Source organism: Heloderma suspectum, chromosome 2, assembly GCF_057233095.1.
Source record: "Heloderma suspectum isolate Gila_16-S chromosome 2, 16-S_ref, whole genome shotgun sequence".
NCBI lineage: Eukaryota > Metazoa > Chordata > Lepidosauria > Squamata > Helodermatidae > Heloderma > Heloderma suspectum.
Genome location: NC_139459.1, coordinates 225,290,956 through 225,318,406, shown reverse-complemented (window position 1 = coordinate 225,318,406; position 27,451 = coordinate 225,290,956). Strand labels below are relative to the sequence as shown.

Sequence of the window (27,451 nt, the reverse complement as noted above, 5' to 3'; positions counted from 1 at the left end):
CTTTGGAAACCAGCATATGAATGAAGGGTTGGTTTCCTGTGCAGGATTATTCAGTGATCTGCAGTTGCCAGAACTTCAGTTGGGTTTTTTGGTGAAATGATGTGTTTCTAAGACTATCATCTCCTTTCACGCTGAGAGAGCTACCTACTGGGTCAGAAGTGAGTCATGGCACAGTAATTGCAGCCCAGGCAGTGGAGCTCCCTTGATCAGCTTTGGCAGCCCCATTCATTGGCCTGCCAGTACAGAGGAATGTAGGACGCCACTTTATACTGTGTGAGATCCTTGGTCCATCTAGCCCAGCATTGTAGACACTGACTGGCAGCAACTCTCCAGGATTTCACGCAAGTATTTTTAGCCCTAATTGGAGATGCCGGGGATTGAACCTGGGACCTTCTGCATCCAAAGCAGGTGCTCTACCATTGAGCTAGATCAATAAAAGTGGCAGGCGCCAGAGATAAGGCCTTCTCAGTAGTGTCCCGTACCTTATGGGATTCCCGCTCAAGGGATCTACAGCTGACCCCATCTGTGGCTGCGGTTAAGAAGGTTTTAAAAATTCATCTTCTCTCCCTGTCCTTTAACTGAAAATGTTTATGATATTTGCTGCTGATGGTTATTTTAACACTGATTTTTATTGTAACTAGTTTATTTAAAATTGTTGTTTATGAAGCGTGATCTTATGAATATCTTTGTTAGATTGTATGGTTTTTATGCCAAAAGGAATGTCAGGAAGACTATGGCCTTGAAAGGTGGCTAAGAAATAGATAAAATAAGCAAGAAAATAGACACACATGGGAAGATGTGCTGCCCAGTCCCAATGTTAAATATAGATCACCACCAGCAACCCTCCCAGTGAAAAATACAAAGAGGCCCCTGCAGTGTCCCAAAAGGCCAGTTGGGCACTTTCTGTCCTGAGACAAGTGCTACCAGAGTAGAAGAGGCACCCCATGTATAGCATTTTGTCTGGAGAAATTGCTCAGGGAGCGGCGCTGCCTGTCCAAAAAGCAGAGCAAGCTGACACTTCTAACCTCACAGTTACTGTTTCCAGCACAAAAGGAGGACGGGCCAGAGATCTGTGCCTCTGAGGGGTTTTCTCCTTTTACAGTGGGCATGGTGCTTGACAGGCAGGGCCGGATTAAGGCCGTGATGGGCCCCAGGGCTAGCCATCTGTAGTGGGCTCCCTGCTCTGCCCCCAGCGTTGAATTCACACACTACATTTGTGCATGCAGACACACAGTCAGTAATGTACATACACACACGCGCGCACTGAAGACAGAGATGGACTCTGCTGACTCCACAACCAAACAAGACACACATATACACAGCCAGTGCTGGCCTGGGACATTTTGCTGCCTGAGGAGGGCCAGCATATGCCTCCCGCTTCTCACTGGATGATCTGGACCAGTCGCTGCCTCTCAGCCTAACCTACGTCACAGGATTGTCGTGAGGGTAACAATGGGAGAGATCTTTAGTTCCTGGAGGAAAGGCAGAATATAAATACAAGTAAACTAATTAATTCTACATAATTGTCTTACACGATGTTTATTATAAGCCTCCTTAAGGTGTAAAATGGCCACCTGTGCATTGCATTACTGTGCGCACTCATGCATGTGCTGTGGAGACAAGATGCATTGAGCACCCCATGTGGAAATTTATCTTATGGAGACCCTGGGGAGGGAGCCTGAAGATTGACACCAATTTTTATAACACATTTAACATTCAACATTTGAAAAACATCCTCCTGCTTTTCATATGCCCCACCCATATGCCTCCATCTTCTACATGAACATCAGTTCAAAGAAACTTTATTAATAGCAAAAACACAAAATGTTTTATGGCACCTTAAAGACTAACACATTTATTCTGGCATAAGCTTTCATGGACTACAGCCCACTACATCAGATGTAGGGAGTTTTAAGGGAATCACCCATGATGCAGTGTGGGTTGCTGTGTCGTCCAAACCTGCCATGCAGTGGGGCTGGTTCATACCCACCCTACAACCCACAACTTGCAGAAGGGGTTGTGGGGTGGGTATGAAGCTATCCCTGCCCTTCCGACAACATGGTATCCCACGCTGCATCATGGGTAATTATGTAAATTGCAGTCATGTGACCAGCTCGTGGGGTGGGGTGTGGAAAGAACCAATGATGGGTTCTTTCACCCCTGCGATCGTCCGACTGTGGCCACTATCTCACTAATCCTGCCCACAAACATGTAACGTAGCTCAATATTACTATTATTCTTGTTATTACAGATGGGCCAGGCTGATAGTTGCCTGGTGTCTTCACAGTATGCTCCTAACAGAGGCAAATTTTTAACCCATGGACTTCCCAGTTCAACCTTACGTTATGGTACACCAACTCTGACAAGAATGTGGATACTTTTGCTTGGAGGATCTGCTCAAAGTTCACAATAGATGTTTAATGACCTTTAATAGTCTTCTTCCTTTCAGCCATCTGAGCAAATTCTCTGTGTTGTGGGCTCTTTTCAGTTCTTTTGACATTTTCTAATTTTGCATGTGACTTTACAAATAAGCACCTGATCCAAAAGGTGGCATCTTTAGCTAAAACAATTAAGTATCTCTTGCTAGTAAGGCTGGTCAACCTTAAACGTAATGGGAGTCTGATGGAGAAATTCTGTGAAACTAATTAACGTTTTATGGCTACTTCACATATTATGCTTCGGTTCATAGTTAGATGACCTTTTTGGTATTTCAAAAGTATCGTTTTATCCACACAAGTAATTCATTTCAGAAATCATTTGTTTCCTTTATGGAATGATTATAACTGCAACTAAGAGCACAAGTAGAAAAGTCAGTGGTTTATCTCAAATGAATGGTAATTATAAGCCAAAACAGCACTAAGGGATTGTGAGAGTAATTTATTAATTCCATGCTGCTGGGGAGGGTGGAGGGGAGAGAGGGAGAGAATATGAGATTTCTCTGGAGATACCCATGATTATCTCTTTTCCTGAACGTGAATATGAATATGAGCCTAGAGAGAGAAATTACATAGGGTAATGTTAAATGTTGTGCTTTGGCTGTATGCTCTGAGGAGCTCTAGTTCTCATTATATGCAGCACATAGAATGCTACTACTAACAGAAGTGTACTCTTGTAATAATGAGAATCAGATGCCTATGAAGAAATAAATTTTCCTGTCAGTCAGATATATTGTATTGTGTGTTTCAGGACACTTGGAGAAGCGTGGTCTCAGCTGAAGAAAAGCCTAGCTGACGAGGCAGAGGTTCATCTCAAGTTTTCCTCCAAGGTAGTTGCTACATTTGTGGGTCTGAGACCGTCTGGCTAGGTTTTTCTGAAAACTGGGATATATGGCAAATGTCTTTCTGTAAAAACTAATTTGGGGGATTTTCATGGGTAAACTGGGTTTAAACTCCTGAGGAATGAAAGAAACCTAGTTAGCTGGGTTGCTTGAATAGCTTGAAGTGATACAAGCCCATGACTGCTACGGCCACTAATGCTGGAACACAGGAAGCTAAGAAAACAGAAGGAGGCAAACATCCAAAGTAGATATCAAAGAAGAGAAACGGGTTCTCAGGATGCCAAAATAAATTTATTATAGGAAGCCCAATGCATTTTGGCCATTTTTCTTATTTTTAGGCCTTCTTCAGGGGGCTGTAACATTAATGGTAATACAATTTACAAATAGGACAACACGCATAATTAAAACATTACTGAAATACAAATTGCCACAGGGGCTGATGCATATATAACATTCTGAAAACCATATAAAACCTGGTTTATTACTAAGAATAATGTAAGTTCATACTTACTGAAGAAAAAAGTCTGCAGAATTTTTCAGCAAAGGATTGTCCGCTGTGCCAATTCTCTCTTAATTATGTGTGTTATCCTATTTGTAAATTTTACAAACAGCCCCCTGAAGAAGGCCTAAGAATAAGATAAAAGGCTGAAACGCGTTGGGCTTCCTACAGTAAATATATTTTGGCATCCTGAGAACCCATTTCTCTTCTTGGGAATGTAGGAAGCTGCCTTATACCAATTCTGACGGTTTGTCCACGTAGCCCAGCATTGCCTGCTGTGACTGGCGGTGGCTCTTGGGCAGAGGTCTTTCCGTTCCCCTGCTACTTAACCCTTTTTTTAATGTGAAGATGCCAGAGCATGCACCTGGGACCTTCTGCATAGAACACATGTGTTCCGCCACTGAGGTGTACTAGGAACCTCCTCTGGTCCCTAGTCGCACACCATAAGCAAACTTCAGGCATGCTCCAGACAAAGTTAATCCTTTTCAAGTCCCACTGGTTGTGGTGGGATAGATCCAAGCCTGCGGTAAACTCTCCCATTAAAATAATGGGATTTGGTAAGCGCTTATCATTGATTGGACCATATCACTTCTGTTTCAGGAGAATAAATATTCTTGTTGCAAGAGAAATAGCTTGGAGATAAGCAGAGAAACATATAACACGCAGTGGAATTATCCCTTAGCGGGTGTGTGTCCTCTGGTAGGGACAAGCACTGCAAGAAACCATTTTCTGTTTTAACCTGGCCAATTCCAATGTTTCATGTCATGTCTCGGTTTTCTTTGGATTGTAGCGCACCAGCGTGCAGTCTCCAATAGTCTGGGTGGAGTTTGGCACATGACATTTGTGATAAGTGTATGATGTGCGTACTGGGGAAGGATTTGAATTTCTGTCCATCTCAGATCTTCGCTAGCTGTTTCCTCTGTGCTATCACAGCACTCCCTTAGGAAGAAAGCCACCACTTCAAGTGCCCTCTTCTATCGGTGGTAATTGGAAGGAGCCCACATCGGCCCCAAGACTGATTAGTTGAGTGCTTCACCTGAGTATTTGTGCACAACCCATGATCAAATTGCTATGAGATCAGAAAACAGACAGAATTTTGCCTGGCTGCAACCGTTGCAAGCCTTTTGACTGAGCCTTAAATGAACATGTAATGCATCTGTGCTTGGCTATGGATCCAGTGAAGCAAATAATGAATTCCCATCTGAAATGCTTTAGTCCTAGAGTAGTCTGTACTAAACAGCAGGCGTTAGACTGAGAGCGCTCAGATTGGTATTTCTTTATCTTAAAATCTGTTTTCTTTTCACTCCCTCCATCAGTTCATGGGATTCTCATTATAGAGAGGGCAACTGCTTTGAACTCTTCAGGAGCTGCTTTTTCTTCCCACCTGTTTTGCAAAGGGCAGTTTCCCCAGCACTGATGTCATTGCCCCTGCAGGCCAAAACACATGTGACCGGGAAATCCATGGTCACATTTCCAAATTCTTTTTTCTTCCCTTTAAATCTGTGAGGGGAGGGGGTTCAATTTTGATTGGAATAATATTGCTAGGAGGAAGGTATTTAATGTCTTGTATGCGCTGTTTTCTAGATTGAAAACCCGCACGCACGCACGCGCATGTACGCACGCGCAGGCATATACACTGCTGTTAGCCCTACTGCAGTGTGGGGAGAGTTGGGGCTGAACTTTAGGGAGGAGATTTCGATCAGAAAAATGGCACCTGGGGGAACAGTTAAAATACACCCTATCTCCCCCCTCCCGCCACATTACACCAATCAAAATCAGAGCACCTTGAAAGAATTACAGCCCAAACAGATGTTTCTCAATTTAAGACAATTGTATCCACGTATATGTGTTTATATACATGTGCACCAGAGTCAAGATGCATCTTTCCCCACCCTTTCCTATAGATATTTTACTACTAGAGATACAGGAAATGGGCAGCATCCTGAGGCCTGCCCCAACCTGGTGTTGAAGTTCCACTCCCATTATTCCCAGCCAACATGGGCCAATGGCACACTGTCTGGGACCAGTGACTAGTTGTCACTGTCTAGACAGCTAGACACTGTCTAGCTGTCCCTAAATAAAGTTTCTTTTATTCTTTATTTCAGCTCCAGGCTGAGGTGGAGAAGCCCCTACTCAACTTCAGAGAAAACTTCAAGAAAGACATGAAGAAGTATGACCATCACATTGCTGATTTGCGGAAGCAGCTGGTTAGTCGGTACGCAGCGGTAGAAAAGGTGAGTGTTTTCAAGTTGAATCCATTTGAGAGTCAGTTTCAGAATGGATAGGGGTGGCTTGTTGTGCACCTTCAGAAAAATACAGTAAGGTAGGTTACACCCCTCTCCTCCCAGCCAAATAGTTTTTGGTCTGAAGAAACAAAGCATGTAGTGTCTGCAGCAACATTTTCATGTTCCTATATAAAACCCAAACAGCTAACTTCTCAGACTAGTGTACTGTAGATATTATTATCTACCTGTGCAATGTTCTTTCAGACACTGAGGGTAATTTGCTGTAGCGTTCCTAATGATTTAATAATTATCTCAGCCAAAGAACTGGTCTGAAGAGCACCTCTAATTTTTTTCTGTGGTGCTAAAACTATCAAACAGGAGAGGAAGAACCTGTGTCTCGTTGTTCATGTTCCTGATGCAAGCCCCACAACAAGGGCATATGTTCCATATTGCAGTGATTTATTCTCTGAGCCAAATCAATCTTATGGAAAGAAGGTGGCAAACGGGTATTCTTTTTCTGTGGAGGAATTTATGGTTATTGGTTTGTTTCAAGGCCCGGAAAGCATTAACAGAGAGGCAAAAGGATTTAGAGATGAAAACACAGCAGTTGGAGATAAAACTCAGCAACAAGACGGAGGAGGAAATTAAGAAAGCCAGGCGGAAGTCTACTCAAGCTGGTGAGTATCTGGGGCGTGAGGATAATGTGTGGTAGGAAGACAGGGAATGGCAGTGTAAAAAGAAACCTAGATGGAATACAGCCCCTGTTTTAGCTAGGGACAATAAGCTTGGGGAAAGCTATTTTGTTGGAGAATAAAGAGAGTACAAATACAACTCACTCATTGAATCTTAACATTTGGTCTTGATCAGGACTTGAATTCTACTTAATTCTTAACAGTTCCTACATTCTGGTTAGATGGAGAATCTCTCCCATTCTAGTTCAAATGTTCAGCTGCTATGGGTTGGTTCCAGGAATTAGCTTCTTTTTCCCCAGCGTTACTTTTTCCTACTAAGACATATGTACATAAATAAGGAAGAGTGGCCAGTGATGCAGATTTTTGAAATGTGGAATGGGTCAGACATGAGTCAAACACATGGAATTGGCAGCATTCCTTGAAGCTCATCAGCCAGTTCAGTAATATGACTATCTATGATATCATGAATACTTTCGGGCCATTTCCTCTCTGTTTCCACGTATTCATTTTAAATATGTGACAAGGAGAAAGTAGAGCTGGAGTTGGCTTTTACATTTTCCACTTTGTAATTCCATGTATTTGCATTTTATAAAATACATATTGTTTGATTTGTACACTAGATGGCAGAAGACACTTGATTCAAGGAGCCTGCTATAAAATCATAGGCATTTAAACAGCATTAGCATGGGTCTACCTCAGCACTTGTTCTACTCAAGCACAGTATTTGGGGGCTCATGTAAGAGCAGCGTTGGGAAGATGGACACAGAAACGAATGAAGAGAAGAAGCATGGTTTGTCCATTTGACATAACTGATAGATATCCAGAGCTCAGGGTAGGAGGGAAAATTCAGGCACTATGAACAAACGTTTCTCTCATTTTCATTTCAGACCTCTCCTTTTGTTTCTCACTTCAGTTTAAATTGGAATTCCCCAAAGTGGGAACAATATTTTTCCCTTTGTTCCCTAACACAATTTCTGAATGTTTTCATGACTCTTAACTTCTGTAGCCAGGGAAACTTGGGGAAATTCCCTTGAAGGGAGAGAAGGACACTCACGGGAGGTAGGCAACCATGGAACTAGAACCTTGTTTCTCGGTGTGTATCTTAAAAATGTGTTAATATTATTGACTAATGAGGCATGCCATCCAGCTAGATAAGTCTGCAATATTTGTTTCTTGGCATCTCTGTTGCACTGCTGATAAAGGTGGAGAGATCACTGTTCACTTCTTTCTTAATGGGTTTGCATTAGTTACACTAGGAAATCACAGTGGTTCTCTTGGGTCGAAACACAGTGCACGTAGAAACTTGTAGAAACTGCATTTTCGCCTCTAAGTATCCTTTGAGTGAGTGGGGGGGGGACTTAAAATAATTATTCACTTTGTTTTGTCTTGTTTGTTGCAGGAGATGATCTCATGCGCTGTGTGGATCTGTATAATCAAGCTCAGTCCAAATGGTTTGAGGAAATGGTGACCACCTCTCTAGTATGTCTTGCCATATTATTATTTTCAAAACTACATTTTTTCCCCTGAGTTGACTGAAGAATGACTCTATCAGCCTTAGGGCACATTCCTATCCAGATAGGCGGACACCTCTGAACTCAGAGGCGACCGCTTATCCAAAGCAGGGCAGGAGAGGCACAGAGGGGATCGTTCCCTCCACACTTCTCCTGCCCTGCTTTTTCTGCTAGACAGCCAATTGCGGCTGTCTAGCCATGGGAGGACAGAGCAGAGAAGGAGGCTGCTCCTTCCCCGCCCTGGAATGCCCTCAGCCACGCCCCTTTTTGGCCACTCCACGCTTCTCTTGCAAGCATGGAAGATGGGGCTGTTCTGCACTGCCTCCGAGGCAGTGCGGAAGTGGGGGGAGGTCAGTTCTCTGGGAACCAATCTCAGAGCACAGGCTCTGAGGTCGGTTCCCAGAAAACAGGATATCCTATGGCCAGCAGATATAGGATTGCTCCCTTAGTTAAATTGTGAAAAGTAAGCAAATGTTTAAAAACATCATATAGGAGACAGTGAGGGGAGGGCCAGTGTTGTATCTTTCCTCATCTTCCACTGTAGGGATGGGAAATGTCTGACCCTCCAAATGGTCTTGGACTGTAACTTCAATGATCCCTCACCATTGGCTATGCTGGCTAGGGTTGATGGGAGTTATTGTCCGACGACGTCGGGAGGGCCAGAAGTTGTTCACCCCGTTCTACTGGTTATCATTCCTGGCCATTTGGTGGGGAAATGTAATGCAATAATTGAGAGTCATAGGCTGTGGTTTTACATCTGTCAGTATCTGGATTACTTTTAAAAAATCCACCATTCTCCTAATTCTTCCAGTCCTGAGGTGCCTGAATCTTGTCTCAACACTCCCAGGTCTCATTGTCCAGATTTCCCAGTGCTCCCTCTGCATTTCTCTGGACAAAACGACATGTTATAAAGCCATGGGACTGCCACTGGAAATATTAATCCCGTGTTGACTCCCCCTCTATATTACGTGTGTAGATCAATTTACCTGATGGCCTGATGTCATTATGCTGCATGTTTTTTTGCCCTCCCTCCCCATCATCAGCTGCCAGTGGTTAGGGTGAGGAAATGGTCAGCATAATCACATCAGAAAATGAGGTAAGTTGTACTACATGTTGTAAAGGACAGCTACTATTTTGGGTGGCGACCCTATGCTTCTTAGCATGTGTAGTTCCACCTTTGGAGTCTTTTGGAAGAAACCTTTCTGTGAAGCATGAAGTCCACTGATTTCTTTGGGAAAATATTTATTCCTGAAAACATAAAAGACACACTGTTTTCCCAGTAGTATCTTATTTTAGTTCTGTGATTTGGCAGGAGAGATGTTGTTGATGTCTTTTTTTGATCACGTGGATCAAGCTCATTGGAACTAGTATGCTTTATAGCAGAAAATGAAAAGGAATTGGCATTTTTAGTTATTTATGGGAAGATTTGATACCATGTGCAGGTTTAGTATCTTTTTTTTTTTTTTTTGCTGATGTTTGTGGGCCGGTGGAATGAGCAATATGCTAAATAAATTTGAATCAGGATGTGACCTGTGCAAGGCATGAAGTGCCAGCAGTCTGGAGAATATGAGAAAGACAGGCATTTTGTAACTTGGAATTTTAAGAGGACTGTCATTTTACATGTCTATGATAAGTGAGATAAAGATGTAATATACATAACATATGGCATTTAGTGTATTACAGAGTAAATCTAACTGACTCTTCCCAAAGTTTCACTCTATTATCCAGCTGAAAATTATTAAATAAATATGTGAAGCTTTGCCAAAGCCTAACTATTTTTCTCCCCTTCATGGATCACTGCCTTGTTGTGGCGAAGGGGCTTGCGTAACTCAGTGAAGCCATAAGCTATGCCGTGCAGGGCCACCCAAGACGGACAGGTCATGGCAGAGAGTTCTGACAAAATGTGGTCCACTGGAGAAGGAAATGGCAACCCACTCCAGTATTCTTGCCAAGAAAACCCCATGGAACGTATCACAAGGCTAAAAGATATGACGCCGGAAGATGAGCCCCTCAGGTCGGAAGATGTCCAATATGCTACTGGGGAAGAGCAGAGGGTATTTCCAAGTAGTGCCAGAAAGAGTGAAGCGGCTGGGCCAAACCCGAAAGGACACTCAGCTGTGGATGTGTCTGGCGGTGAAAAGAAAATCCGATGCTGTAAAGAACAATATTGTTTAGGAACCTGGAATGTCAGATCAATGAATCAAGGTAAGCTGGAGGTGGTCAAACATGAGATGGCAAGATTGAACATCGACATCTTGGGAATCAGCGAACTAAAATGGACAGGCATGGGCGAATTTAATTCAGGTGACCATCATATCTACTATTGTGGGCAAGAATCCCTTAGAAGAAATGGAGTAGCACTCATAGTCAACAAAAGGGTGGGAAAAGCAGTACTGGGGTACAATCTTAAAAATGATAGAATGATCTCAGTACGAATCCAAGGCAAACCATTCAACATCACAGTAATTCAAGTCTATGCCCCAACCACTGAGGCCGAAGAAGCTGAGGTTGATCGGTTCTATGAAGACCTACAACACCTTCTAGAACTAACACCAAAACAAGATGTCCTCTTCATCATAGGGGATTGGAATGCTAAAGTAGGAAGTCAAGAAATCACTGGGATAACAGGCAGGCATGGCCTTGGTGTACAAAATGAAGCAGGACAAAAGCTAATAGAGTTTTGCCAAGAGAACATGCTGATCATAGCAAACACTCTTTTCCAACAGCACAAGAGGCGACTCTACACATGGACGTCGCCAGATGGTCAATATCGAAATCAGATTGATTATGTCCTTTGCAGCCAAAGATGGAGAAGCTCCATACAGTCAGTAAAAACAAGACCTGGAGCTGACTGTGGCTCAGATCATGAGCTGCTTCTTGCAAAATTTCGGCTTAAATTGAAGAACGTCGGGAAAACCACTAAACCGTTCAAGTATGACCTAAATCATATCCCTGATGAATATACAGTGGAGGTGAGGAATAGATTTCAGGGATTAGACCTGATAGACAGAGTGCCTGAGGAACTATGGACGGAGGTCCGTAACATTGTTCAGGAGGCAGCAACGAAATCCGTCCCAAAGAAAAATAAATGCAAGAAAGCCAAGTGGCTGTCTGATGAGGCTTTACAAGTAGCTCACGAAAGAAGGGAAGCGAAAAGCAAAGGAGAAAGGGGAAGATATACCCAACTGAATGCAGAGTTCCAGAGAATAGCAAGGAGAGACAAGAAGGCCTTCTTAAATGAACAATGCAAAGAAATCGAGGAAAACAACAGAATGGGAAAGACTAGAGATCTCTTCAAGAAAATTGGAGATCTCAAGGGAACGTTTTGTGCAAAGACGGGCATGATAAAGGACAAAGAAGGCAGGGACCTAACAGAAGCAGATGAGATTAAGAAGAGGTGGCAAGAATACACAGAAGAACTATACAGGAAAGATCTGAATGTCCCTGATAGCCATGATAGTGCGGTCACTGAACTTGAGCCGGACATCCTCGAGAGTGAAGTCAAGTGGGCCTTAGGAAGCATTAGTAACAACAAAGCTAGTGGAGATGACAGTATTCCAGCCGAGCTATTTAAAATCCTAAAAGATGATGCTGTTAAAGTGCTGCATTCAATATGCCAACAAATCTGGAACACTCAACAGTGGCCACAAGACTGGAAAAGGTCAGTTTACATTCCAATTCCAAAGAAGGGCAACGCCAAAGAGTGTTCAAACTACCGCACCATTGCGCTCATTTCACATGCCAGCAAGGTGATGCTCAAAATCCTACAAGCTAGGCTTCAGCAGTATGCGAACCGAGAACTACCGGAAGTACAAGCTGGGTTTCGAAGAGGCAGAGGAACTAGAGATCAAATCGCCAACATTCGCTGCATCATGGAGAAAGCAAGAGAATTCCAGAAAAACGTCTATTTCTGCTTCATTGACTACGCTAAAGCCTTTGATTGTGTGGATCACAACAAACTGTGGCAAATTCTTAAAGTGATGGGAGTACCAGACCACCTTACCTGTCTCCTGAGAAACCTGTACGAGGGTCAAGAAGCAACAGTAAGAACCAGACATGGAACAACCGATTGGTTCAAAATTGGGAAAGGAGTACGACAAGGCTGCATATTGTCACCCTGCTTATTTAACTTATATGCAGAGTACATCATGAGAAATGCCGGGTTGGATGAATCAGAGGTCGGAATTAAGATTGCTGGGAGAATTATCAACAACCTCCGATATGCAGACGATACCACCCTAATGGCAGAAAGCGAAGAGGATCTCAAGAGCCTCTTGTTGAGGGTGAAAGAGGAGAGTGCAAAAGCTGGTTTGAAACTCAACATTAAAAAAACTAAGATCATGTCATCTGGCCCTATCACTTCCTGGCATATAGAAGGGGAAGAAATGGAAGCAGTGACAGATTTTACTTTCTTGGGCTCCAAGATCACCGCAGACGGTGACTGTAGCCATGAAATTAAAAGACGCTTGCTCCTTGGGAGGAAAGCTATGGCCAACCTAGACAGCATAGTAAGAAGCAGAGACATCACCTTGCCGACAAAGGTCCGTCTAATCAAAGCTATGGTTTTCCCAGTAGTAATGTATGGCTGTGAGAGCTGGACTATAAGGAAGGCTGAGCGCCGAAGAATTGATGCTTTCGAACTGTGGTGCTGGAGAAGACTCTTACGAGTCCCCTGGACTGCAAGGAGGTCAAATCAGTCCATCCTAAAGGAAATCAACCCTGAGTGCTCATTGGAAGGACAGATACTGAAGCTGAAGCTCCAATATTTTGGCCACCTAATGCGAAGAGAAAACTCCCTGGAAAAGACCCTGATGCTGGGAAAGACTGAAGGCAAAAGGAGAAGGGGACGGCAGAGGATGAGATGGCTAGATAGCATCACGGATGCAATGAATATGAACTTGAGCACGCTCCGGGAGAGAGCGCCGGACAGGAAGGCCTGGCGTGCTATGGTCCATGGGGTCGCGAAGAGTCGGACACGACTGAACGACTGAACAACAACAACAACAACAACTATTTTTCTAGTTAGCACTGACCCACAAGAGCATATAGTGCCATTCTTTCTTATATTACGTAGAACCAATGTAGCAACAGTCTTGAAATGAATTTGCAGAGTTATCGTAGTGGAAACCATCTGGATGCTCCTTAAAAAATCAAATGTTGAGTATAAATTGTATTTGTCTGTTGCATTCTTATGTCATAGTATTATTCCTGGTACCCATCTTTTGAAAATCTACCCATTCAGTATTGAATTCTGTTCATTTGGGCCACACTGGAAGCTGGATAATTCTCTCTCCATGCCATCTCCCCCTCCCCTCCCCTCCCCTCCCTCCCCCGTCCCACACAGTATTTGTTGTTTATTCAGTCAGTCACTTCCGACTCTTCGTGACTTCATGGACAAGCCTATGCCAGAGCTTCCTGTCAGCCGTCGCCACCCCCAGCTCCCCCAAGGTCGGGTCCATCACCTCCAGAATATCATCCATCCATCTTGCCCTTGGTCGGCCCCTCTTCCTTTTGCCTTCCACTTTCCCTCGCATCAGCATCTTCTCCAGGGTATCCTGTCTTCTCCTTATGTGGCCAAAGTACTTCAGTTTTGCCTTTAATATCCTTCCCTCAAGTGAGCAGTCTGGCTTTATTTCCTGGAGTATGGACTGGTTTGATCTTCTTGCAGTCCAAGGCACTCTCAGAATTTTCCTCCAGCACCACAGTTCAAAAGCATCTATCTTCCTTCGCTCAGCCTTCCTTATGGTCTAGCTCTCGCAGCCATAGGTTACTACGGGGAATACCATTTGCTTTCACTATGCGGACCTTTGTTGTCAGTGTGATGTCTCTGCTCTTCACCATTTTATCAAGATTTGTCATTGCTGTCCTCCCAAGAAGTAACCGTCTTCTGATTTCCTGGCTGCAGTCAGCATCTGCAGTAATCTTTGCGCCTAGAAAGACAAAGTCTGTCACTGCCTCCATGTTTTCTCCCTCTATTTGCCAGTTATCAATTAAGCCGGTTGCCATAATCTTGGTTTTGTTGAGGTTTAACTGCAACCCAGCTTTTGCACTTTCTTCTTTCACCTTCGTCATGAGGTTCCTCAGCTCCTCCTTGCTTTCAGCCATCAAAGTGGTATCATCTGCATATCAGAGATCGTTAATGTTTCTTCCAGAACTGGAAAACAGCTTCCTTAAGCTGTCTCGGTATCTTAGCAAGGTTAACATACACTGAGAATGGACAGCAGTTCCGGTCCTTGTTTGCTTGTTTGTCACTACACTAGTCCCTGCATTCTGTGAGAACCAATTACAAAGCATATGGATTGACTGTTGGTAGTAGCAGGAGCAAGAAAAAGAAAAGGCCTCATCTGTTTCAGCTCTTGTTGGACCCATGCTTTGGTTTGATGACTGCTCTAGAGAGAAATAATGCCACTTTTAATCACTAAGAAATAGGTATTAATAAAGCAGCCCCACTTTTAATTTGATTATTAGTACCTTATCTCTGTCCATTAATGAAGTTGTTTGATTTTTCCTTTTCAGGAACTTGAAAGGCTAGAGGTGGAGAGAGTGGAGATGATTCGGCAGCACCTTTGCCAATATACGCAGTTGAGGCACGAGACAGACATGTTCAACCAAAGTGTGAGTCTGCTTAGCCTTTATTCCTTTCCGCTGCAATATTTCAGCAGGCCCTGTGTGAATCTAAAGCCTTAGAGTTGTGTGGCGTCTATATAATTCTGTCCTCTAGTGTGGATAGTGGCACCAGTGTCACAGGTGGCTTGGAAAACCAAAGGACCTCTTAAAACATATTGTCCTACTTGACTTAAAGTCAGTGGCCTGCTCCTTAACCTCTCCTGAAATGGCACTCTTCATAGCACAAGGCCAGAACACAAACCCCATAGTGCAAGTATGCATTTAAAGTATTACTCATGCCATTAAGTTAGAAATGCAAAGATGTATCTGGGAGAATTGGGAAAAGCAGATGGGGAGGTGGTCCGGTTTTGCTAGGAGGTCTCACAAGGCATTCATTTGTGCTTTGAAAATAATGCTGCTGCCATTTTTGTGGTTTTTTAGACAGTAGAACCTGTGGATCAGTTGCTTCAGAAAGTGGATCCAGCCAAAGACAGGGAACTGTGGGTAAAAGAACACAAAACCGGTGATATCAGACCTGTGGATATGGAGATATAGACTGCTATTCCTGGCTGTAAGTGGTGGGCTCCTTGGCTCAGCCAAGTTCGAGGGAGTTCTGTGAAGCCTCAAGAGAAGAGGGGCCAGAGAGACATTCCGCTGTCAGCTTCCTTATATATTTATTACTGCCTGTAGGGGCTATTTCTGTCATGTTTGATCATTATTTCATTTCCTATTGTGCTATGCCTTAAACATCAAACATTCCAGGGTTGAGAAGCCGCTCTTTTTACTTCCTTTCAAAATGGGCAGCCAGCAGCCAAGCACGCGCAGCTCTCGTGGTGAACTGCTGGGCCTGTTTTCTGGTACAAAGAGAGTTTTGCTATTCTGTGATTAACTATTTTGTGCTACTCCCCGTGCATGATGCTCTGTTTTGTACAGTAATGTTAAGTCACAATAAGCCTCTGCCAAACATACAGACTGGTGAATCTGAATGTGACTGTGGAAGCAGGGAGATCCTCCTGAACATTGCCACTTAATTAGATGGGGGTGGGAAGAGGGTTGTGTAAAGCACTCCTACCCTCCCCCTACACTTTATGAAATGGAGCTCAAAATGCATACTTACCTCACAGGGGTGTTGTGAGGATAACAGTAAAATCTATACAATACAATTTTTTGTAACAAACCCTGGTTCCCATAACTGCAAATGCTGTTGTGAGGCTGTAGTGTAAAAAAGGAAAATGAGGTAATGGGTCAGGAGACAGTATACCTGGCTTGGTTGGCCCTTTTTTATACTCCCTCTCAGGTACTCACTGGCTTCAGTCCTCAAGCCACTTTCTCTCATGGTCCTATTTACTTATGCAGGGATTACTCCTGAGGAAATGATCTAAGAATTGCAACCCTTGCCCTCTGGCAGAAAAGGAATGCCCTCCATTGAATAGGTTTTAAGTCTACACTGGCTAGGGCCCTGGCATATCGCACGTACTCTTCAAAGGACCTTTGAATGCTTGCCTTGGAAGACTGTAACCACATCAAATTGATCAAAACATAACTCAGTCTTTATTTTCCACCAAATAACTTGCCGTTTACTTGCCAGACTATAAAGGGCAGGACTTCCTAGCCAATGCGTCTTACCTCAAAACGGAGTTACCCAAAAGTTAGATTTATCTAATTGCTCTTTTCTCATGACTCAAAGATCTGTGCATTGATGCCGCAGCAAGATCCAAGCAGAACCTGGTATTTGGGGAAGACTTAACATGCCTTTGACTCTTGAGCTTCCATGGCAGCCATTTTAAAGTGCCATGGCTCTTGAGCTCCCCCAGTTTAAGAGTGTTTCATTTTACAACAGAGTTCGGTCTGTGTTAGATCCTTTCACAAGACTGAGTTCCATGTACCTCTCAACATGGGGTGGTGCCCAGAAATCACCACAAGTGAGTTTGAAACAACTGTATGAATCCAGCCAAAGATGCATTATAGAGCTAGATATTTTCTGAAGTGCAGCTATTTCACTGAACTTATGATGGGCTCGCAAGGCCTTACCAATGCACCCTGAGCTCCCACATGTTGAGAGCTGTTGGAGGAGAACCACAGTGTTCTTTGTCCCCACCCCCTCCTTTCTTCATTTGTCTTAGGCTTGCCTTGGTGTTTATATAGAACAAATATTTACTCTGAGTTATCAGATATCTTTTCATTTTTTGTACTGCCAAGTGTTTTGTTTGATCAGCTGTCATAAGCAACCGTGAGGAGCAGACAGCCCTTTATTTCTTGCATTTTCTGAATTATTTCTCTGCAGTGCATTCATCGGTACTTTGACCAGATTTCTCAACATCACCATATAAGTCATAACCCTTTCCATTTCCAAAGTAATGTTATTGGTTTAATTTTTGAATGAGGATAAGTGTTGCAGATAAGCACACACAACTTGTTGTGGGGAGAGGAGAGGAGAGAGGTATGTTTTGCTTGTTTCCTTGATGCTTGCACTGAAGGAAGCCATGAAGACAAGCTATTCCAGTGAGTTCCAACACTAGCTTTACCTCATTCGTTTATTCTTATCTACTCTACTTTGGCTTGCTTTACTACAAATGAAATACCCTTTTTCACTTCCATTGTCATCTCAGGTTTATAATAGGAAACATATTTTGTCTTTTTCCCAAGAAGCTGACCATCAAGGTTGCAAAAAGAACAATTTATCCTGTTGGTATGTGTGGGGAAATTGAGACTTGGGCAGATAACAACATTAAAGATATTTAATTTTGAAGGCATCCATTCAGTTCCTTTTCCTGTTTTTAAGCCAGAGTCACATTTCTATATTCTTTGCATCCTTCCCCCAGCCTGCCATTCTCCAGAGCACCTTCCAGTTGCTTCCCTTTGATTTGAAGGCCTTTCCTGGCTTTTCCATGTGTCACTAAATTCTGACACATCCAGGGATATCCAGGGAGGCCGATATCATCCCTCCCTGGATGATATCAGCCTCACTCCCTAGTTCATTTTCCTTCATTTGTCTTCTAAAGTATCAACCAATGTAAGTGCAACTGCCAGAGCAAATTGCCAGAAATATTACACCATTTCCTCCCAAATTATATTTTAGAACTCTGCTCTGGTGTGTTAACTGTAAAAACTCAACGGTGCCTGGCTCACTCTGTTTTTGTGTGTCTCCTGCTTTCTGCCAAATACCAACTCTCTCCTTTTTGGTCTATGTATATCCATAGCTATTATCCTCCCTGTTGCTGGTATTTCTTTCACCGAGAGCTCTAGAGGCTAGGGGTACCATGATGGCCTCTGCTGTACCATTTTCACATTTAGAAGCCTTCTGATTAAAAGTTCCACCAAAATTATTGCTGAAGATCATAGACTAATTTATGTCTGTCCTGTGTCAACCTCTACAATATCTATACAAAATCTACAGTGTGTTCTGGCTAGATTTTTGCTATTGTAATCTGCCTTTTCTGTTACAGTTCTAAACTCCCTTTCATTTAAGTCATGATTATAATTTTAAATACTGTCTGTATGTCTTGTGAGATAACTCCATGTATTAACAGAAAAAGGAAATATATATAGAGAGAGAGGTCTGTCTTTGTGTTACTGATAACCTGTATAGTTCGAAATATATTCATTCCTCTTCAGTTCCCAACCCCCCTCCAAAAAAAGAGATTAACTTAGGCCCAAAACACATGGGGGAAGTATACAATAAATCTATGTGCACTTTGAGGAAATTTCCTTTTTTCATCTTTGTTCTGGATTGGCACATCCCTTTGCATCAGCCTCTTCAGAAACATTCATCTCTTAGCATTGTATGACTCAGTTCTATCAGGTTCAGACCACCAATGCAACCCTCTAACAACCTCCTTTCATTTCTATTTTCTAATACTACGGATAGAAGTAAACCCATCATGATTTTCCTTGAATAACTCTCCCGTCATGTAAGGCACCTGTGAGTGGCTTCAGGTAGAGCAGGAGAGCAAGAAGAGGGGAAGAGGAGCTGTTTAACCTTTCCCTTGCCTACGATTTGTAAATTTTGAATGAACAAAAAGCTGACCTTCTCCACCTCCTCCCGCTGGTGCTGCGCAAAACAGGCATCCACTCACAGTTGTCTTTCATGATAAAAGAAATCCCTCAAGGACACCAATCGCAGAACTAGATCTAACATGTAGTTTTACCATAACTAGATCTTAATTGTACTTGTACCTTCACATTTCCACTTCAGCCTGCTCTCAGGAACTTTATGCTGCTGACTTACTGTGCTGCTTTGTGATTTGTGTTTTGGTCCAGCAGTGTGTTCATGTCTAAACTTCTTTGGCTCCAAAACTTAGAATGGTAAGAGCTGTACATTTTTTTCTTAAAGGCATGAGAGAATCAGCATGCCAAACTTGGGATGCTGCTCCTCCACACCTGAAGTTCAAAACCACATTGCCTTTTTAATTTGCTCCCTTACGATCCTGTGCCGTCTCAATGGATTTGGCACTGGATGGTATTGCTTTACAAAAGTTAGTTATTTATGACATTCCTACCATTGCTTTCTTAATTATAAAAAATAAGATGACATTTGTGGCATGACTTGGGGATAGCTTGCAAGTGCTGTTCATGCTTCTTGCTTCAGGGAATTTTATATCAGTTCATTTTTAACTGGGATGTTCATTAGATTAGCCAGACACTAACAGTCGGGTTTTGTTAAATCTGGCTTCTAGCTACTTAATCCCTCTGTCATTTTACACAGCACCCATTCTTTAAACACTTTGCCAATACTCAAATGATTCATTCCTTTTTCCAATTTTGCAAGGAAGAGTTTTATTGCTTTGTGGGGACTGGCCTTCTAACCTCTCCAGTTTCTGTTCTGAGAAAAGGCGTGTTTCAGGAGAGAATAATTCAGAGAGAGCGAAGCACATTTTGATGACTTACAGTAATTGTCTGATGTTTGACAGATTCCCTAACTAAAACTTAGGGTTGTATTATGATGCAGATCCATGTCAATGAATGGAAGTCTGGATCTGTAAGTGTGCAGAGTGCTCCCTATCAGGATTCCAGTTACACCATTTCATTTCTCCTCCCTAGTTTTCCATTTTCTCCCGCAACAGTCAGTGTCCTGTGCTCACTGAGCATGGCCTGTCCTCACTGAGCTCTTTTGGGTTTCTTTCCCCACAACAAGGGTTTTTTTCTAATGTTTTTTGTACTTCTGCAAACCTTGGGGTTCCCCCAGGGCGACCAATATCTCCCTCTTGTGCATGGATAGAGCTCTTTTAGCTACATAAGGACTGGCACTCGGTGAACTGGAATCCCTATAAGTATACGATGACACTATTCACATAGTGGTGTGTCATCCAGACAGAATGCTTGCCCTTTAATACGGCTCTTCTTCTGGGTGGTGTTTAGGTTTTCTGTCTGTCTTTATTGGCCTCTTTTGCACTGGCTAATTTTTACTGCATTGCTTTTCCTGGCTTGTTCACATCCTGCTCATTCATTGTGCAGTGTCTTAATATGACCTGTCAAGGAAACTTCCAGTCCTGATGCTTTCAGTAGCAGGCAGCAGTTCATGTTCTTCCATGTTCTATACATCAGCTACAGCTGGTCCTATATTACATCATCTTAGCTCTGCCCCCTTAGATATAAGCAGGTCTTAACGATATGACTACACACTAGTGTTGTTGTCCTAACATGGCTTTATGGTGAGTGGGGCTGGGCTAACTTAAGGCTGCATGGGCAATTATTAATTTAGAGAAGGAAGGCCAGGAATTTGTTTTGTTTTTGCAATCTAAAATATTTTATTCTCATAGATTTCTTACAATTATTGTTTTTATAGGCAGTACATGAATAAACCTAAGCGCAATGTTTGTCTTCCATGCCAGACAGCCTTATGTAACTATCTACTGCTGTTGTATCTCAAACCCCACCCCCTTGCTTTCTTTTTCCTTTTGGGACTCTCTTAAAGTATCCATAACTTGACTTTATTCGGGGACATACCAGTTTTTGTTTGCCACCTGTTCATTTTCCTGAGACTCGGGTTTACTACAGCTCCCAGATCTGCTCTTTTTTGCAGCATAATTCGATGGCTTTATTCAGAAGAAAGTCCTGCTGTGTGAAGTGGAGCTTATCCCCCAGTTAGTGTGCTCAAGACTGCAGCCTTAACAGCTGAGAAATACACAGTGTTTTTCATAAATGCAAATCCTTCCACACAAGGTCTGCTAAATTTATGCTGTAAAACACACTCTGCTTCAATGCCAAATGGAGATTTTAGGCATTCAGGACCATCCCATATGATTTCACGGCATCCACTTCCCTGCAGCAGTGATAAGAAAGTTCTGAAATCCTTCCAATACACCTGTTCTTCTATTATGTACTACTTCCTGCATCTAGTTAACTCTTTTGCCAACTGCCCAGCCTCTGTGGACTGTAAATTGGGAAGGGAAAGCACACTTTCTGCTACTTTCTGCCAAAGACAATGCAATCTTGTTCTAGACTTTGCTTGTCAGCGCTACTCAAACTGCCTTCACTTGGCCTGCTGACCCTGTATTCCATTATTAGCCAGGCTCTAAAGTGAAAACAGCACAGAAGGGCAATCATAAAGATGGCTATGAGCGTGGTAGAGCTTACACTCCACCAGCAATTTCCTTCTTTAAGAGTGGGCATGATAAACGTATACAAGGCCACAAACTGAGAATACAAGAACAAGGGAACCTTCAGTGAAATTAACAGGCAACCATTTTGAAGGGACTGGAAGAGCAAAGTGAAGGACTCTTAAAACATCATGAACAATTAACCTGCTCAGCTACTTGGCATGACAAATTTGAAGGTCAGATGGGTCAAAGAAAGAAAAGGAATTTGATAAATTCATATGTGATTCGTGGTCATCAGTAACTAGCCAAATAGGCATTCTCTTGTTTACCAACAGGACAGGTTTCTTTTTTCAGTAGCTGGAAGTAATTGACTGAGGATGGATCCATGCTAGTTGCCTTGTTTTGTATAAGTTCCCTCCTATATGCCCAGGAATGGCCACTGGGACATTCAGGATACAGATAATTGTTCTAAGTTTGTTTGAGAGCTGATCTAAGACCACCTTTAGATTCCCTCCCTGTTTTTGCTTACAAATCTATTCAGCAGATATATGGAATTCAGAGAGAGGCTGCCTAGGCTCTAATATGCTGTGGGGCAAATGTACTTTAGGAATCGAGTGTTATCTGTAGTGTATGTGATGCCCCAGATCTGTTATCAAGCAGGAAATAATACATTTTGGATCTTACAAGGCAAAATTTCCATGGCTCCAATAGAGAACAGAGCATCTGAAATACATCCCTCCATTGCAAAGTGCTTTGTAGTCAGAACTTCAAAGAACAACTAGAGTAGCTGAGTTAATTTCAGAAAGTCACTTCAGCAAGGGAATCTAGTGTTTCCATAGTATAATTGAGGTGAACCCGTTTTCCTAGTGTTCAGTATCAGAGTTGTCCAAGACTTTTCTTAAAAAGGTTTAAAGCCACATGAAGTCTTTTTTAAAGGTGGGTTATAAATCTCAAAATTGGCTGGTGGGGACGCTCCTATGCTTTCCTTACAACTCAGCTCAGTTAAATTGACCAGATGGAGAAGGGGGTTAGAGGCTGGTGTTCCAGGTATTTTCAGTGGGGACTTCTATACATGGTGCATTTTTACATGAAAAATGAATATTGGTTTTATACCAGTGTAAAAGTCATAGCTTCTTCCAAAGAATCCTGGAAACTGTAGTTTGGTGAAGGTGCTGATAATTCCGTTAGAGATACCTAACTGCCCTCTCACACAGCAAACAGTCAAACTATGGAATGTGCTACCACAAGATGTAGTAGTGATGGCCACCAATTTGGATGGCTTTAAAGGGGGCCTAGACCAATTCCTGGAGGAGAAAGCTATCGATGGCTACTAGTCCCGATGGCTATGTGTTACCTCCAGTACCAGAGGCGGTGTGCCTATGTACACCAGTTGCTGGGGAACATGGGCGGGAGGGTGCTGTTGCACTCTAGTTCTGCTTGTGGGTTTCCTGTCAACAGCTGGTTGGCCACTGTGTGAACAGAATGCTGGACTAGATGGACCCTTGGTCTGATCCAGCATGGCTCTTCTTATGTTCTTATCTACATTTCCCAGAGTTACCTGGAGAGAGGAAATGACTGTTAGACTGGTTTAAATCTGTACTTTAGATATGGCCTTGATTTCAGAGTATCAGTACTTGTGTATATAATGTGGATAAGGATATGTGAATAATGTAAATAAGTAAATTTCATGCAGTCCAATACCTTGAGCTCAGTTTCTCTCCAACAACAGACATTCATTCATTGGTTGCGTGAACTCAGAACTTGGCCAAAGAGCAGCAAAGAATGATCACAGCAGCAAAGAATGATCACAGCTGGAGTTCCTGCTGAAAGAAGGTGCATAAAGAGCTAAAGTATTTTGGAGATTTCTCTTTAACTATCAAGAGAGCCCAAAGGGAGAAGTGACCCTCAGATTCAGTTCATATAAGCCACTAGACCCAGTAACTAGGATACGTCGGAGTGTATTTTAAAGCTCAGAAGCATAGCATGCAGTTGCATCTGGTAGGAAAAGACTCAAAAGTTTTTCAGCAATTTGACTAGTATCCACACTCAAATGTAGTATTACATATCTATACACTGTGCCAGGAGGTGGCACCAACATGCATCACATTTTGCTGATCTGGCATGGATTTTCTTTGCTTGACTTTTCTGTGAATCTCCTTTGCTTTTCATCTAAGCAAGTCAACCAAAGTGTTTGTAGACCTAATGGGTGTGTAAGTCTTCTACAGTGATGTTTTGAGAATCCTCTGCTGTCATTCCCTGAGGAGCAAAGATATAGTCCTTTGGTCCCATAACTGCTAGAAAACAAGACCCCAAAAGCTTGGCATTCCTATATGCAGGGGACCCCAGGTCACGTGGCAGGTTTCTATTTTGAGGCAGTGAAGCTTCCTGATTGTATAACTGTGCCCATTAGTTCTTTATCTACTTATATATGCTTCAGAATACATCATGGACATCTGATTCAGACAACAAACCATTTTTGTATGCTTGCCAAGGTAGCTTCCTCCTCCTCCACCTCCTCCTCCTGTTGAACACCTCCAACTGTATCTGGCCAGGTACAGATGAGCATACTGAAATGTATTCTCCTTTCCTGCGTTTTGGTTTATTTAACAGTGTCAAGGGGTGATGCTCAATAATTTACAGTGCAATCCAGAAAACCAACTGGAGTTGTGTCATTGATTTCAGTAAGATGTGGATCTTGCCAATACTTTCCAAGTCCTTATTCATTTTACAATGCCAAATGTTGTGCAAGCCTAGCTAAATACCCTCATTCTAATATTTGTACCATATGAAAACATATATATATTTTGGTGGGGTGGGGAAGAAATCAGAAACCTGGAAATTTAGAGAAACTATGTAAAAAACAAAATTTAGAGGTTATAAAAATTTGGGTTTCCCCCAATTACATTAAGTTGAAATATTTTTGATAAGATTAAAAACAATCTGGTAGGGATACAAAAAACAAAATGTGGTCATATTGCTCCTACCGTAGGGTTGCAGCAGCCTAGTAACAGACTGGTTTTCACACTGAAGTTCAAATACCATTTAGGGGATTGTGGGTACTAACACCAAAATAATTTCTTAAAGCACAGTCCTACACATGACTACTCAGGATTTCCATTGTTTTCAGTGGGATGTACTCCCAGGTAAGGGTGTATAGGATTGTAGCCTTAGAGAAGAAAACTATCCCAGATTATTCGATTTTGCATTTCTGAGATCTGAATCCACTATGTGGATTCTTAATACAGGATTTTTTTTTTACAGATTCAAAGGTAGGAGAACGTCACATACCACCCCATCAGAAAGTGTGTAGAGTCTGTCCTTTGCCTTTGGACCTTGGCAAGTTTAGAGCTGTGCACCTCCTTCCATAACACTGTTGCTGAAAGAGGTGCTAATTACAATCAATCAGATCAATCCCAAGCTTGGCAGTATTAGATCCAAACAGATGTTCTCCTCTAATGATCTTGTTATGTTTGTCTTCCAAGTGATGCTTGTGGAGGATGCTTTGAATGGAAACTGCTGTGAACATTTTGGATGTTTAGGATTTCTAGAAAGTGACACTAGTCATTTTCCTCTGCCAGTATTCGTAGATCTTTTGACCCTAAAGCACACTAAATACTGCCAGCAGAGAAACTTCAGAGTTTGACGACCTGGTTGCAGTTCTTTTTATCATGCCTGTGCAATAGCAATAATGTTTGTTACAGAGCAAGCAAGTGAATATGGGTGCAATCTAGTGCATAGCAGACTGAATTTCCATAGTTGCAATCAATGGAACTTGCAGCCTGCGCATGCTTACTCAGAAGTCCCACTGCATTTGATGGGATTTACTCTCCCACATAAGTATGCTTAGGACTGCAGCCTTAAGCTTTTTTTAACTGTGTTGACTGCACTTGAAATCTGGCGAATAGGTCCTTCTATAACTTTCCAAAATTGATCTACACTAGAATTTCTGTTCTCTGTTCCTTTGTTATCCTGCTCTCCTGATTATCTGAATTTGATGAGTGTCTCCCATGTCAGAGCAACCTTATGAAAACAACATTCCTTTTTATCCAAATTTTTATTTCCAAACATTTTGACTTTTCACAGACTATACAGATAAATGCATTCAATTGTATTCATTTTCACTATCCAAGAGTAAATTGAAATTGCATGATACAGTTCTGCAGATGTAATAGATTTGGAGGGCAGATCTGGCCAACCACTAGCATTTTTTTAAAAAAAATGGTATTGCCTCTCTGATCTTTTTATCCTGTACCTTTTACTAAACACTTTCTAAATTTTTACAGTAAAATGTGTCTTCTGCCAGCAGTAATGGCTTTGAACTTTGTAATACTTTGCTGCAGATTTTTGGCTGATTAGACATTAAAAAATCTAATTCTACTGTAAGCTCGGTGTATGAATAACAGCAGTGAGCCTTTAATAATTGTGAAAACTGTTAATATGGCCTTTTTGTTGTTGTTCCCGTGCAATTGTATGACTAAAACACTGCGGCTGAAGCAGTAAATGCTCGTTAATATTTAAGGGCCATGTTGTCAGTTCAGATATGTCTCCTAAATGTTAATGTCAATGGAGTTGCACTGATTTACCCCAGCTAAAGATCTAGCCCTTAAACGTTGAAGGTATTTGCTATACAATTTTTCTGTCTTATGTACAAACATTTCCATAAATTTGTATTTTCTTCTATTTTAGCGAGTTTGTATTATGCACTTGAAAAGCTTTGTTTCATCTCATGTAAAATAAACTGTACAGTCCATTAAATACTGTGTTACTGAACTGCTCTTTTTACTAATAAGCAACAGGATTTCTATGACCATTTCACACTGTCAAATTCACCCACATAATCTGGACATCACTGCATGGAAAAGGGTTACTATGAACAAGAGTGTCTGTGTCACCATGGGCAGTATCCAGTGGGGCGGAACTGCTAAGGTAAATGACATGGTGTCAGCGTAAACGACTCTAGCGCACTGCCAATAGCAACCAATTACCCAGTTAGTTGCTGCAGTACTATCTTCTGGCAGTGGTGGTGCTGCAGCATAGCAGAAGCCATTCTAGCAACTCAGCGGTGGCACAAAACAAGCTATCTGGATTCCACTGCTGTAGAGTCACTGGTTCAAGATGCCTGGTGCCGCAGAAGTGGATGCTGTTGCCTTGCGCTGGCATCCTGGTTCACACTAATCCTTTTCCGTGCAATGACACACCCACATACTAGGCTGCCAACTCTGGCCGTGGCTCCTCAGCCTGATCAGCTCTTAGACTGACCATCTGTGCTTGCCTGCTCATCCGCTAGTTCTGACACCGTTTCCATGACTGTAGCTACAATTTCCGCCACAGATGCAATTATTTAGATTTATAGCACATTCCAATCTGAAGGCATGGAGATAACTTCTGGCTACCCAGTTAACACTAATCCTTTGTCACACAGTCATGTACCCACATATCATATGAAGGAATTTGGCAATGTGGATCAGTCCTAATTTACTTTGGATAGAGTCCAGGAGGCTAAGCACGAGCACTCAAGATGGCTCCCCTGCTTGTGAATAAAGAGGTAGGATTTTTCTTCTCTTTCTCGGTTTAATTAATTAATTAATTGAAATTGTTGTTCTGCTAGTACAATTATCCTGAACCTTTTTCTACCATACAATAAGAGTAATAATATTATATACGTCAATCAGTAAGACACCTCTTAATCACTTAAATGTATGTACATTTTCACACTCATGTATACTTCAATAATTAAGTACTTTAATTTCTTTGTGCAGCAGTTGCTCTGTTTCAGTATATAGGATCTGGTTGGGTTTTGGCCTAAGCACTTAGATTACCTGAGAAATGGAAGGAGGAATGCTTTGGCATTGGATAGAGTGACACAACCGCTCTCCTTCATTTAGAACCGCTATGTTATTCGTCCATGCATCTGATGAAGTAGCCTTTTGCCTACAAAAGCTTATGCTGCAATAAACTAGTTAGACTTCAAGGTCCCTCAGGCAACTTTTCTTTTCACCACAAAAGGCTGAACTGGTTACTCTTTCTCAGAGTTCCTCTTGGTGACAGCATGCTACATTTTCTTGAGCGTTGCTCCTTCAGGTTTTACTCTCAAAGCACATA

General features: G+C 42.3%; 1 protein-coding gene across 7 annotated transcripts in view; it reads left to right on the top strand.

The window, feature by feature from the left end:
* Positions 1-26,177, top strand: part of GAS7 (growth arrest specific 7) — a 180,968-nt gene extending 154,791 nt beyond the window's left edge. For 2 of the 7 annotated variants that reach the window (XR_014788315.1, XR_014788314.1), the window contains exons 9-17: positions 3,187-3,265; positions 5,882-6,010; positions 6,555-6,678; positions 8,093-8,172; positions 14,721-14,819; positions 15,252-15,381; positions 23,079-23,182; positions 23,787-23,901; positions 24,611-26,177. Coding sequence is in view for 5 of the 7 variants with exons in the window: in XM_084838289.1 (XP_084694415.1) it covers positions 3,187-3,265; positions 5,882-6,010; positions 6,555-6,678; positions 8,093-8,172; positions 14,721-14,819; positions 15,252-15,365 (625 nt within the window). In the remaining 2 variants the exon portion in view is untranslated. Of the gene's footprint in view, positions 1-3,186; positions 3,266-5,881; positions 6,011-6,554; positions 6,801-8,092; positions 8,173-14,720; positions 14,820-15,251 lie in introns of those variants that run through there. The other 5 variants (XM_084838289.1, XM_084838287.1, XM_084838288.1 and 2 more) reach the window with 3 other exon arrangements.
* The last annotated feature ends 1,274 nt before the right edge of the window (positions 26,178-27,451 follow it).